Source organism: Lygodium microphyllum, chromosome 30, assembly GCF_053477565.2.
Source record: "Lygodium microphyllum isolate KBCC chromosome 30, Lygodium_microphyllum_v1.1.10, whole genome shotgun sequence".
Taxonomy (NCBI): domain Eukaryota; kingdom Viridiplantae; phylum Streptophyta; class Polypodiopsida; order Schizaeales; family Lygodiaceae; genus Lygodium; species Lygodium microphyllum.
Genome location: NC_141164.1, coordinates 82,755,386 through 82,767,891, shown reverse-complemented (window position 1 = coordinate 82,767,891; position 12,506 = coordinate 82,755,386). Strand labels below are relative to the sequence as shown.

Below are 12,506 nucleotides of genomic sequence, written 5' to 3'. Positions count from 1 at the left end.
AAGTTTTTTAAAAATATCCATTTTTCTACATTTGTGCCTTTATTATATGTGCTGGTGAAAGAAAAAGATGAATCTATTGTTGAGTATTCTCTTGCATGAGGAGAGAGAAAGAGGGGGGAAACAAGATTAATGTATTATTGAGGGCTCTCTTATTAAAAAAGTGGAAACTTTAAATAAATGTCGAAGTTAAACTATCAACACTAAGATGCTAACAATGTTAGAAAAAGATGGAGAATTGAGGGAAATTTTTAGAGTTAAGGCTACACAATGTAGTGAGACTATCCACACTATGGTGCTAGATTCCAAGTTCTTCACCTTAACCTTTAGGATCATGAGTAAGTCATTAGCTAAACCTTGTTCCATGAGCTACTTGCCCTTATACTAGAGGCCTTGTAGCTCCCCTTTCATATTGAGCTTATCAATCAAACAAAGTAGCAAATGAGTAGCAACAACAAAGAACACGGGACTTAGTGGCATCCTTGCCTCACCCCCATTTTCACCTCCAAAGAATTCGTCAGTACCATCCAAAAAAATAATGGTCTACAAATTGCCACCCAATAAGTGTGGCATGTCAACGATTCTTCTATCAAATCACATCTTTAGTAAGGCCTACTACCAAAATACAAGTCAACACTTTGAAGGCTTTTTTCTACATAGAGCTATAGGAAGACCTTTTGCTTGGAGGAGTTAGTCCATTCAATTGACACCATCACATTAAAAACATCATTTAATAGCATTCTATCTTTGGTGAAGCCATATTGCATCCTATCTCATGGCCAACGCTTTTATGAAGGCCTTATGTGCTACTCCATAAGAGAAACAAGGCGTTAAGTGATCAAGTTCTGTGCACTGAGAGGTTTTAGGGATCAAAATGATGACACTCCTTTCCCACAATGTCAAAAACCTCCTAGTTCCTCAATAGTAATGGGACCCCTCAAGCTTGGCCAAAGCTATTTGGACAATTCAACAATCATACCATCAAACACCAAGGATTTTCTTATGCCCATCTTGCTTAGGGCTTTTGTTAGTTCTCCTTTGGAGAAAATGTTCACCACTTTGTTGTAATCAATTATTGTTACAATCGTCTCAACTTAAGCAAGAAGCACCTGTGCCGCACTAATGTTAGATTCCCCCTCTTGCACATTAGTAAAAAGGCCCCTTTACAAATCCTAAACTTCATGTAGATTAGAGGTCTAACTGCCTACCTACTTTTGAAGAATGACCAAGCTCTCTTTTAACTTCTTCCTTCTCAAGAATTCTAGAGAAATGCAATTCATGTTTACATTCATTGGTGCATTACGAGTTCATAGCATTTATTTCTCTTGCTATTTGTTTAGGGACACCATAATTCTTACTTCAATTTAAAATTCCCTACCTTCGTTGTTTTATGATCCCTTGATTGCCTAAGATTATAGCTTTGGATGCTAGTCTTGAAGTTTAGACATAATGGGACAAGGGGTTATATATCAACTAATGGCTGTATATGGTACACACTTCATGTTTAGCGTAATGCCATCATGGCTTCTAATCCTATATGTCCTTACTAGATATCTATCTAGTTGTCTTTTATAAAATATGCTATTGACAAGGCAAGCTTAGCACTAGTCTTTACAAATCATGACATCAACTTTGTTGTGGTTGTGCTTTACTTGACACAACTATATTTAAATTTGCACTAACAAACCAAAAGAAGCAGCACTTGAAAAGCTAGAACGTTTGTGGAGCTTTCCACAAACAACAACATTGAGGTAGTAGATTGGCCTAGGAAATGGGGCAATCTAAGAATGTGCGGTTGCTTTTGTTTTGCCCTAATCAAAATTCTTTTGTTCCTTTAAGATAGGAGTTCAAGAGGGATCTACTCTCTCTCAGCAATTTACTTGTGCTCATGCTTGCACTTAACATCTATGGGATTGACGTGGAATTTCACCGATATGGCTTTAAGTCTATGTACAGCCCAAGTGCTCACATAGTTCATACAACACAAGGTGTTGACCACGACTAATGTAACCTCCAGTGTCACGCACATGAAGCAAAGAGCTTCATTTATGCCTCCCACTCCGAAGTGGAGAGATCCCAAATGCTTACTTAGGAGCCACTTACAAGTGCACACATCAACCAATGTGCATGTAAGCTCAATAGATCCAAGCCACATGGAATCTACTAAACTTTAAAATCAACCCCCCTGTGCAATTCATAGTCATCTCACTGACACCATCAGGGTAAACAAGACAATACAGTGACATATCTAACAGTCCCTCATTGTGCCTTGCATCTAGGTGAGTTATATTATATGAGTTAAATGCGTACACACTTGAATCAAAAAAATTCTAGTATGATATGTTTTCTTGTAGATAGTTATAATTGAAGGGTTCACAAAAGAGTGACAACAAGAGGTCAATAGAGTGACACTCCAAGATGCATTTTACAAAATCCAAAACATATAAAAGCTAAACGGCTCAATTGTTTGACTCACATTTAACCTATCAAGTGGCTTTAAAATGATGAGTCTTCGTACCTCCAAGACATTCCTGGCCACATACTACAGGAAGCAACAATGCTCTGTTTCCAAAGTGCACAAACCAGACCTGCAAGGAGCTTAAATTGTGCCGTCTTGACATGATGACTTAAGTAGAAAATACAGCCATTGTGGAGTACACACTACTCTCCTACAGTAGAGCCACAGGACATGTTCCAGGGACAAGACACTTGATGATAAAGTTCAAGTTTCAAGGCAACTAATCACCCCACAGGCCCATGCATACCAACTCCTTGATTCACTACTTACACAACCAACATATTGAAGAACTCAATATCATTTTCCATTGTAAAGCACACGCTGTTCAAACAACAGTAAGCTGAACAGGAGTTTGCTACATCTCAATTTTGGACAAACAGTACGATGAATTAAAAAATGACATCGTCAAGAAAAACCATGAGAAGAAACCCAGTGCCACTGCACCCTCTGCTTTTGAGCAATACAGCCACAGGTTGAATTTGGAACAGACTGGTAGCCAAATGTTAGGGAGACCATGTTGCAAAAGTTCAGTTGTCGTGGCTGCTGATGAACTTGCAGAAAATAATAGCATTGCCATCACCTGAAGGTTACCAGAAAAGAGCAATGAAAATCTTGGTGAAATTGGAAAATTAAAAGTTTGCAAAACCCTCCTCGAATTCTATGAATTGGAACACACACCATGCATAGCTCATCTACTTCTCTAATAGCATGGATTCAAACTACCTTACATGCATTCTAGCTTCTGTGTCTCCATATTAAAAATATAGAAATTATGACAATCCCACCAAATTGCAAAAATCGAGAGTTTCCAGGTTGCAAGCCATAAAACTCACTGATCTGGAAGAAGAATCAAGATGTCAGTTGTATGAATTGACCTGATCACATAAACAAACAAATGCTTGCCACTTGAAGAAAGTACTGCTGGATTTGGAAATTATGATCAGCTGGCCAATAGAATAAACAAAGGCAATCACGCTGACTGCACCGAGGTACCTGGAAAGGAATTCAGAGAGTCAAATCAGCTGCTTCTGGAATGCTAATCGAAAAACACTCACCAACGCAGGTAATGCCATGCAACACTACAGAGTCGAATGCTAAACACAACACCACATGCACCCAATTATCATAAGCCAGTTAGCAAAGAAGGCTTGTGGGTTTGGAAGGTTCAAGTCAGCAGCACAACTGAAAATTGAGACACCATAATTTCATGATAGATCAAGATTGAATGGAATTACATTGGAGCCAACAGCAGATCAAAACACAGCTGTATTTAAAGACATTGTCCAAAGTCTGCTGCTCCACCTGATACCTGCAGCCTCTGCCCAGCCACCAGCTGCACACCAAGTTGCAGCCCAGCTGTTCAGAGATGCCACCACCAGCTGCCTCTGCAGCTCCCTGCTGCAGCCATTGGTCCACCTCTGCAGCTCCCTGTGTCACCTCTCCCTGCTGCCTGCTTAAGCACAGCCTTTACCAGCTTTCCAGCACTGCCAGATGCTCCACCTTGCAGTAGTGCTGCTGCTGCCTCTGCTGTAGTGCCACTCTGTTCATCACCTCCAACAGTACCGCCCTTTTGGCTGCCAGCTCCACCTACAATCTGCAGGACTCCAGCATCTTTAGGGGACTGCACATCTTCAGGGAGTGGCTGAGAGCAGCAACATGCCAAGGTTGCTGTTCTCCCAGGGGACAGCTCTACTTTTGGGAGCAGTGTCATCCTGAGTAGCATTAACCTTTGATGTCGACCTCCACATTTGCAGACAGATTGCAGTATGGTGGGGGCCATTCTAGAGAAACTGCATATTTGTCCTCTTGCTCTCTCCAAAGATTGGGGCTTTTGTCAACAGTTCCATCTTCAGCTCTTGGATTGCCCAGTTTAACATCACCCTTTCAATTTCACACACTCAACTTGCAAGAACTTGGGGCTTTTGCTCCCACTATCTTTCATTGGCTCTTGTGCTTTGGAGACATCGGTCTCAGGTCCATTGGAGCAGATTTGAGCCTACATTGGACCAGATTTGCGTGACATCTTCATATCTGATCCAACCTCTACCAAGGTGGATGGAACTCCATTTGTGTGTGTGCACACGCGTGTGTGCGTGTTTTTTTGTGTTGGGGGGGTTGTGGGTGGTGCGAGAGCTCTTGCCAGTACACACAGCCAATGCTGAATAATAAAATGAGTCATATGATGATCTGAAAGTACAAAGCTAGGGGTTTATTTTGCAAGCCTAGGTATTCACCCACCTAGACTCACACACACAAAGGTGTGTTCATACACTAACACACACTAGTCAGCATTCATGGTCAGATATTAATCTAAGAATACTAGGTCCTCTCTGCGCAAATGATCTAGAGATGTTCTGCAACACTTACTGTGCAGCTAAGCCAAATCATGATGAATAGGAACAGAATTTTAGATTTTACTCGCAGAAGTCTGTTGCTTACATGTAAACCGTTGTTGTCAATAGTGCTGAGACTCTAAAGATAATGCAAAATACTGCATATATATTTGTGTGGGTCGAACAAAAAACAACTGACAAAAAAGAATGCAGCAAGATTTCTTGAAGTATGTATGGGTGGACACAAAGTATCAAATATTGTGGAGCTTAGGAGGTTCAAGAATTTCTTGTAATGCCCCTTCTTGTAGATACCATGTGCAGTATTTGGACTGGGACTTTGAGGAAAATAAGGCTGCCGAAGCCTAACCCCACTAAGAAACGCCATAACTCAATGTAGACTCTCATCTCCTCCATTGTTACTGGCTGGTGTCGCACAGACTATTAATGCTTAGCTTTGGCATTATTAAGTTGTGCACATGGGAGATGCACATGTGAAGTGCAAGTCAGCTAAATCAGTGATGACCTAAGTATCCAAAGTTAGCAAAGGGTGCACCTTGCACACTACCCGTATGCCTGGTGGGCACTCAAGTGTGCTCCACTCCCCCATTCTACCCCCACTACACTTTTTCACACTATCCATCTCCGAGCACTACCACTCCTGTTGCAACGGCCAAGAATGCCTTCACGGATAAGACATGTTTTAACGGGTCAAATTTCACTACTTGGTCGAATTTCATGCAACAAGTGCTGGAGTCTCAGGGTCTTTGGGACCTCGTCATTAGTCTAGAGCCTATGCTGGACCCTTGACTAGCTCACCTTGACTACATCCGTCAATGAAGAGTCCGCAATGCTACAGCCAATGTTGAGCTGATGCAGGGATTGCTTCCTAAGTTTCACTCTCAATTGCAGCACTTCCCGCTCGCGTTAGAGCGTTGGAGCCACCTTCTCGACCGCTATGCGGCTCGTGATCGTACTCCGCGCATCAATCTCGACTTTGAGCTTCAAGAGTTCTCTCTTAAGAAAGGGGATGATTTGAAAGTCAAGCTGGCTAACTATAGGCAGTTACTTGCCGAGTTCGCCACTACTGGCTCTCCAAAGTTAGATGACAATCAGGTTACATTCTTCTTGAATAAATTGCCCGCAAAATACTTCAATTTCATTCAACACATCATCTCCCAACCTCAATTGCCAACCTTCTACAAGTTTGAGCGCCAGTTCTAGCGTTACGCAAGGCTGCATGATCAAGTCCACAAGAAATCCTCATCACAACCTTATTCAGAGCAGAGGGAGTTGGTTGCTTCTTCTTCGGGAGGGAAAACCACCAGTGGCAAGAACTCACTAGATGCGAAGGCAAGCCAATCAAAGGGTGACTCCTCTTCCTCCGATGGAACCAAAGAATCAAGACCTATCTGGCAGCAACTCCCTATGAAAAACCGGTTTTGCACGTATTGCCAGAGAGCAAGCCATGTGGGCGAGGAGTGTCGCTCCAAGGCCCAAAGTCTTCCACCTAAAAAGCCTCAGTAGACCGCTGCGACTTCACAATCCAGTGGAGCTATGCCTTCCACTGCTGCCCCATCTGCTCCTCCAGCCCCCACAATGACTGCTGGACATGTGGCACACGGATAACCTCAGCAGCCATCCTTCTCTACTCCTGAAGGATTAGCTGATTGGTCTGCAGGTATCGATCCCGTTGCACTTCATGCATCTATCTCACCTTCCTCTCCACCTCATCACGCGTTCCCTTAGCAGAGCCCTGCTCCTGGACGTACGCGATGGTGGCCACCTTCTTAGACTAGCATGTCTCTAGGTCCTTTCGGATACCCTAGGTCAGTCTAGCATTCATTTTTCGCACTCTTAGAGTCGGGCCCATAGGATTTTTGTCTCTACATTTTAAGTCTTCCGCTGCATTTACTCACACACACATACACATTTGCATCTTTGCACTTGTTCCTTCAGTTAGCTTTTCATTTTTGTTGTTTTTTTTTTGGAGCATCTCACTACTAACCTCTGTGATTGCAGACTTTGATCTCCTTTGCAAGTTTTGTTTTCAGTGTAGGGCTAACATGCAGGTTTGCCCAGTCCTACCTAGGCTGGAGACTTGGAATGCACGCCGTTCCTTCATGGTTTCATCATCCTTGGAGTTTTGCTCTTCTACCAGCATGGAGGCTTTCCCTCCCGAGGTAAATCGTGCAGCATCTCTCTTGATGCTATCATGGCGGTGACTTCTACCTAGCTCTTCCAACTGGGATGCTTCCTCCTCCTCTTCATTCCTTATGGTTCTCGGCACCACACGAAGACTGACATCAAGCTCCTCTTCCTTCTCCGGCATCTACATCCAAGTTGAGAGGGGGTTCCTACCCTTCTTGGTATTCTACAGGCTTCAGCACTTTGTCTTCGACATCGGCTTCTCCCCCCTGTTGTACCTTACCCTTTGCATTGCATGATTTCATCATCTTTGTACTAGGGCGCTTGGGCAAGTGAACAATTTTCCCACGAGGGACACTGTCCAAGTAGCACCTGCTGCATGAGCATTCTTCAGCATGTAGCATACTTTGCATCTCATTGTACAAAGCACCACTTGAACGGATCCTAAGTTGTTTCCACTAGCGGCTGTTGTTAAAACACCACCATCCTTCTTCATCACATGGATACCTCATCACCTACTTTTCCTCGTCATCGATCGTCATCGACACCCTAAGTGGATGGGTTAGCTTGTACTATTTTGTGATGTGTTCGGTGTACCCTTCCTACTCCCATCTTCTAGGTCACTATTCCTCAATCAGCCGCATCCCATAAAATTTACCACACTTATTCAAAAAAAAAAAACACACAAAAGTTCCATGTAGTTCCATCCACCTTTGTAGGGCCTGGTAGGCCACTGGGCAGCCGACGTGCATCCTTCGTCCGATGCCCTGTCCTCTCTGGGGTGACTACTTGGATTCCCTTGGTAAGATAACTATCGCCTCTGTAGTCTTGGTAGGCCACCGGGCAGCCGACGTGCACCCTTTGTCCAATGCCTTGGCTGCTTTGGGGTGGGACGCCCTGGGGTACATCAACATCACAATGGCTGGCCTAACCTTTCGGCTCAGTTTTGGCCCTGAGAGGGGGTGTTGAGCTAAAATATGCATTACTTACTGATTAGCCTCTTAAACAGCCCCAAAACACACTAAAAATGCTCTTTTAGAGTAAAACCCTAAAACGGGGAGCGGTTCGAGAGAGTTCAATGAAAACCCTAAAACGGGGAGCGGTTCGAGAGAGTTTAGTGGAAACCCTAATTTTTGGGGCGCCCTTCCACATCTATAAATAGACAGGCTGCCCCCATTCAGCCATCATCCTTGTTTTGCAAGTTACACCAGCCCACACACCCTCTGCTACTGTTAGCGCCTAGTTTCCAGCCTGCAGCCCACCTCCATCTGCTATCCAGTCATCATCGACTGCAGCCACATCATCTTGAGCCTGTCCATTGCTGTAGGCGACAGCTCTCAGCTGCTGGCAACTGCTCCAAACTGTCCCAGACTGCTGTTCAGCCTGCTGTCCATCATCTCCAGAGTCAACCAGCCTGCGTTTTCAGCATTGCAGGCCTTGACACTCTCAGACATTGTTTCAAGTAAACAGTGACACTCTCAGACACTGTTTCAGCCTGCTGCTTACAGCAAACTGTGCACAGTTTCCAGCAGACTATGCACAATTTCTAGCCTCCGATCGGTGGTACACTACTGCGTTTACCAGTTTCCAGCCTCCAGACTGCTGCATTTTGGTGACCAGCCTGCTGCCATTCACTATTCAACACTCCTACACTCCGATTGGTCATCACAGACTTGGGATCCGTTTTCGGTGGACGTCACACTCCGACATTGCTTTGCCCTAGAGCACACTGTGCACTCTTACATTCATTTACAGCATTCATTCACTTCAGAGTCGTATTCTCTCTCTCCCTTCTTCTGTTTGTGTTTGAGTTTTTGTGTTTGAGTTTTGAGTTTTGCATTTAGGGTTTGAGTTTTGCCCTCTGTGCCTGTGTCTGTGTCTGTGTTTATGTCGTGGTCGTACACTCTGTGTGTCCTCAGTGCAAACCCTAGCACTCTTCTTAACAACATGGAGAAAGGAAGTCCTAGGGAAGTGATGTGTAATCCGAGCCAGGTTCCATTTGCACATGACCAGTTTGTAGTGGAGATTCTAAAGGTCTTACTAGATCATTAGTTTTGTGCACCAAATCTAAAGGAGAAAACTCGGGCTTACTTTCAACTTCTTGCTAAGATCTATGCATAAGGATGAGATCATACTCAGTGGAAAAAATTTGATATGGTCTATGGACTCCATGGTAGTCCGATGGCTCTCCGCCCATGTCAGATCAAGCTGTAGCAAACTGGAAGGCCCACTCCTGATTATTTTTGTACATATTTAACTATGGAGACCAAAGCATTGTTTGAATGTCTTTGAAGTCATTAGACCCTTTTGTTGTTCTTTCTTTCGCAAATGAGCTTTCCGATCAAAGTCCAAGGTTTCTCAGAGAGTATCTAGCTCTGATACCATGTGAAGAAATACTCAAAACGCAAAAGGCATGAAACCAATCATGCAACAAAGCATAGACTGATAAACTCAAAACACAATTAGGGTTAGGATTAGGGTAACTCAAAGGCAGTAAACATAATGAATAATAAAGTGAATAAATAATGAATATACAGTGCTCATATAGCAAACACAATATGCAGTGAATATTGAACCTCAAACTCTCGTATCTTTGGGATCAAGACAAAGGTTATGAGTTGTAGAGTGTGTCGTACTCCGAACAGATCCTAAATTGCAGAAAAGAATTAGAATTTTGCATGTGGGACACAATAACTCTCTAGAATTGCGTTGCTTTTTAAAATAAGAGGTTTTTTTCATTAATTAAGCATGTTTTGGGGCTATTTAAGTCAACCAATGCATTTTTAGCTCAACAGTCGGTCATATAGTTGCACTCAATTGTTTATCTCTCTTTCGAAGTTGAGCTCAACGGTCAATCACATAGTTGCACTCAATTGTTTATTTCCCTTTTGAAGTCGTTGGGCCACCATCAAAATTATCATTAGATCTAATATTCAAAAGATACTCTCTTTAGCTGAATCCCTCTTGACATTTCCTCGACAATTCTCAACACGTTCTAGCCATTGGTGAAGAGCAGCAGTGATTTTTGTTGCTGAAACCATAATTTACGATAGCAATTAGGGTTTCTCAACCACCTTACAATCTATACCCAATAATGAAGACCATGAACACAAAATAACAGCTGTGAACTGAGAATTTACATCTGATCTAAGGAATAAGCCCATTCCCATTTAATTTGGCCCCCATGAAAAAACCCAGGGATTAATTTGTGCCCAATTTTTAACCAAATCAAGGGGGAAATTGATTATTGTTGTTGACTTGAAGATTGAAGGAGATCAATCCAAGTCTCAGTGTACTTCATCTTAGAGCAATTCAAGATAAAGAAACACCACAAGGGTGCCACTTGTTGGGGCCAATTGGGAGTTGACTATCCAAGATTGATTGGTAAAGCATGTAATCTCAGATTTGTGAATTTATTGTTTGCTGTAAATTGTGTTAGATCGGGTTATCCACCTACCTATCCAAGAAGGAAGGCTAGGTTTAGACTGATCTTCTCTAACTCGTTGAGTGTGACTTGGAATAATATAGATTGGTTTATCACCTTGGTGAGAGAGAATGTGGGCTGTAAGAATTATTCATCGGAATTAATAATAGAAATAAAACAGCTAGGATAGTAATATGAGAACACAAAATAACCACCTGCATTTCATACTATTCATGTCCTGCTCCCACATCTCATCACCCTTGCACCAGCAAAATGATTTCCATCAAAAGCATTTTGCATGTGAGACTGTCCCTATAATATGACAAAGACAATGTTCCTTTTCCCAAAGCATTTTAGGGATATGCTACTGAGAACGTGCTGGCTGTGTATGACTTGAGACAAACCAATGAGAGAAAAGACCAATTCCTTTCTCTAAATATAATCTTGGAAATCATTCATGCAAGTTTTCTACACTTCCTTCTGTGACCCAAAGGTGGGAAACACAACTTCTGGAATTTGTAGCAAATCCTTCTGTAATATAAGCTGGGAAATAACTTGTTCACTTTGTTACCATTGCCTGTAAAAGCATGCTGTACTAATGTTAGGAGGATCTAGCCGGTTACGAGGGGAAAATTACCTCTAATTAACTAACACCATGTAAATGTTTGTTCTTTTTTTTTCTAAGGCTTGACTTTTTCTATCAACCATCAAATTAGCACGACAAAAAGACAAACCAGTATAGGGCAATGCTCTGGCGTACAATGCATGCTCTTGCTAAAAGTCAATCTACATATATAAACAGGGAAACAAGCAAGTTGTGTAACAACTCGTTCTATATGCATAAGCCGGGAAACAGCTTTATCCAGAGTTGTTACAATCCCTTCTGGCACTGTAAGCTGGGGAAAAACAACTTATCTACTTACTTGAAAGCAGTGAAATCAGTGAAGCTGACCATCAAACCGCCCTTTGTTGTTGTGGGCCTCTCGTTAGTGGCAACCATGACTGAGAAGGCTATCAATGATAGAACAGCCCCGCCGAAACGCAAGAAAACCTCGATTATCTTCATGAGGGAGGGGAGCTTATAGCACGAACAAGACACATTCCCGCAACAGAAGAAGAAGGCTGCAGGAGCACACTGTGACAAACCGCATTCCTTGCTTGAGAGTCTTCTGGCAAGCCCTCAGACTTTGAGAGGCCTGTAACATGTCTTCTAACGTTCGATCGGGGCATTGTGGTAAGTCCCTTTGCTTGTCGAGAAGAGAAGCCGAAAGCATAGAATCCAGTGCGCTATTTTCTTTCGAATGTCGAGAGGGCCGTCGCATAGAGAGTGCTCCGTGTACCCTGAGACACTGCTTCCTTCTCCCCATCCTCACGCTACAGACTGCCCTCCGGTCTCCAAACTTTCCTCTTTTGGAAAATTTCCTCTTTTGGTATACTTAGAAACTGCCCTGGTTTCCAAACGGTTCCTCTTTTGGAAGCTTTTCCTCTTTTGGTATACTTAGAGTCCCCTTGATCCCCGGTTTCCAAACTTTTGCTCCTTTGGCAGAGTTAGAAATGCAAGACAAGGTTCCTATTTTGGTTCCAAGACTAGGCCTCCAAGCACGCTCTTGCCAAGAGGCAACCCTTCTTAGACACAGTTACATCTTAAATGGTGTTATTTATACCTCTAGAAAAGGAAAGACCAAAATGACTTCCAAGTTGTCACTCGAGTAACAAGTAAGGTTGCATTGACTACCGTAGAGACTTAAGAGACTACAGTAGGGTAACCTTTCCGAAGAGGGCATAGTCCAATTTGTACATGTTTTGCTTGCCTCTTAAGATTCTTAAGGCAAATCAACAACTTAGCCTTCACTCCTCGAAACTTACACATACTACATCTCTTACTTCCTTGATCTAGCTTATTCTATTTACATTCCTCATAGTCCAAATTTGTCTCATCACACCAAAGCTCTAATGAGGCCCCCAAATCTTATAGGACTCCTCATTCATGTTGCCCCAACAGAATTTGATGCATGCTCATCTAAGTGTGAAGGCCTACCTTCTCTATAGCCTTAATGCATTTATTCCGAAGTGACCTAACCTTTCTCAA

At 42.8% G+C, this 12,506-nt stretch overlaps 1 protein-coding gene across 3 annotated transcripts; it reads right to left on the bottom strand.

The window, feature by feature from the left end:
• Positions 1–2,644: 2,644 nt before the first annotated feature.
• LOC148010053 (CASP-like protein 3) lies at positions 2,645–11,854 on the bottom strand. Of its 3 annotated transcripts, none has more exons than XR_015689741.1 (3): positions 11,370–11,854; positions 3,244–3,508; positions 2,645–3,095 (listed from the first exon to the last, which is right to left on the bottom strand). XR_015689741.1 is itself a non-coding variant. In XM_087673093.1 (3 exons), exons 1-3 carry the CDS (start codon positions 11,481–11,483, stop codon positions 2,871–2,873), a joined length of 486 nt encoding a protein of 161 aa, XP_087529219.1. In that variant the 5' UTR covers positions 11,484–11,851; the 3' UTR covers positions 2,645–2,870. The 3 variants fall into 3 exon arrangements, 1 of the variants encoding a protein (XP_087529219.1); XR_015689740.1 differs by having other exon boundaries at positions 3,239–3,508; positions 11,341–11,849; XM_087673093.1 differs by having other exon boundaries at positions 3,391–3,508; positions 11,341–11,851.
• Between the last annotated feature and the right edge of the window lie 652 nt (positions 11,855–12,506).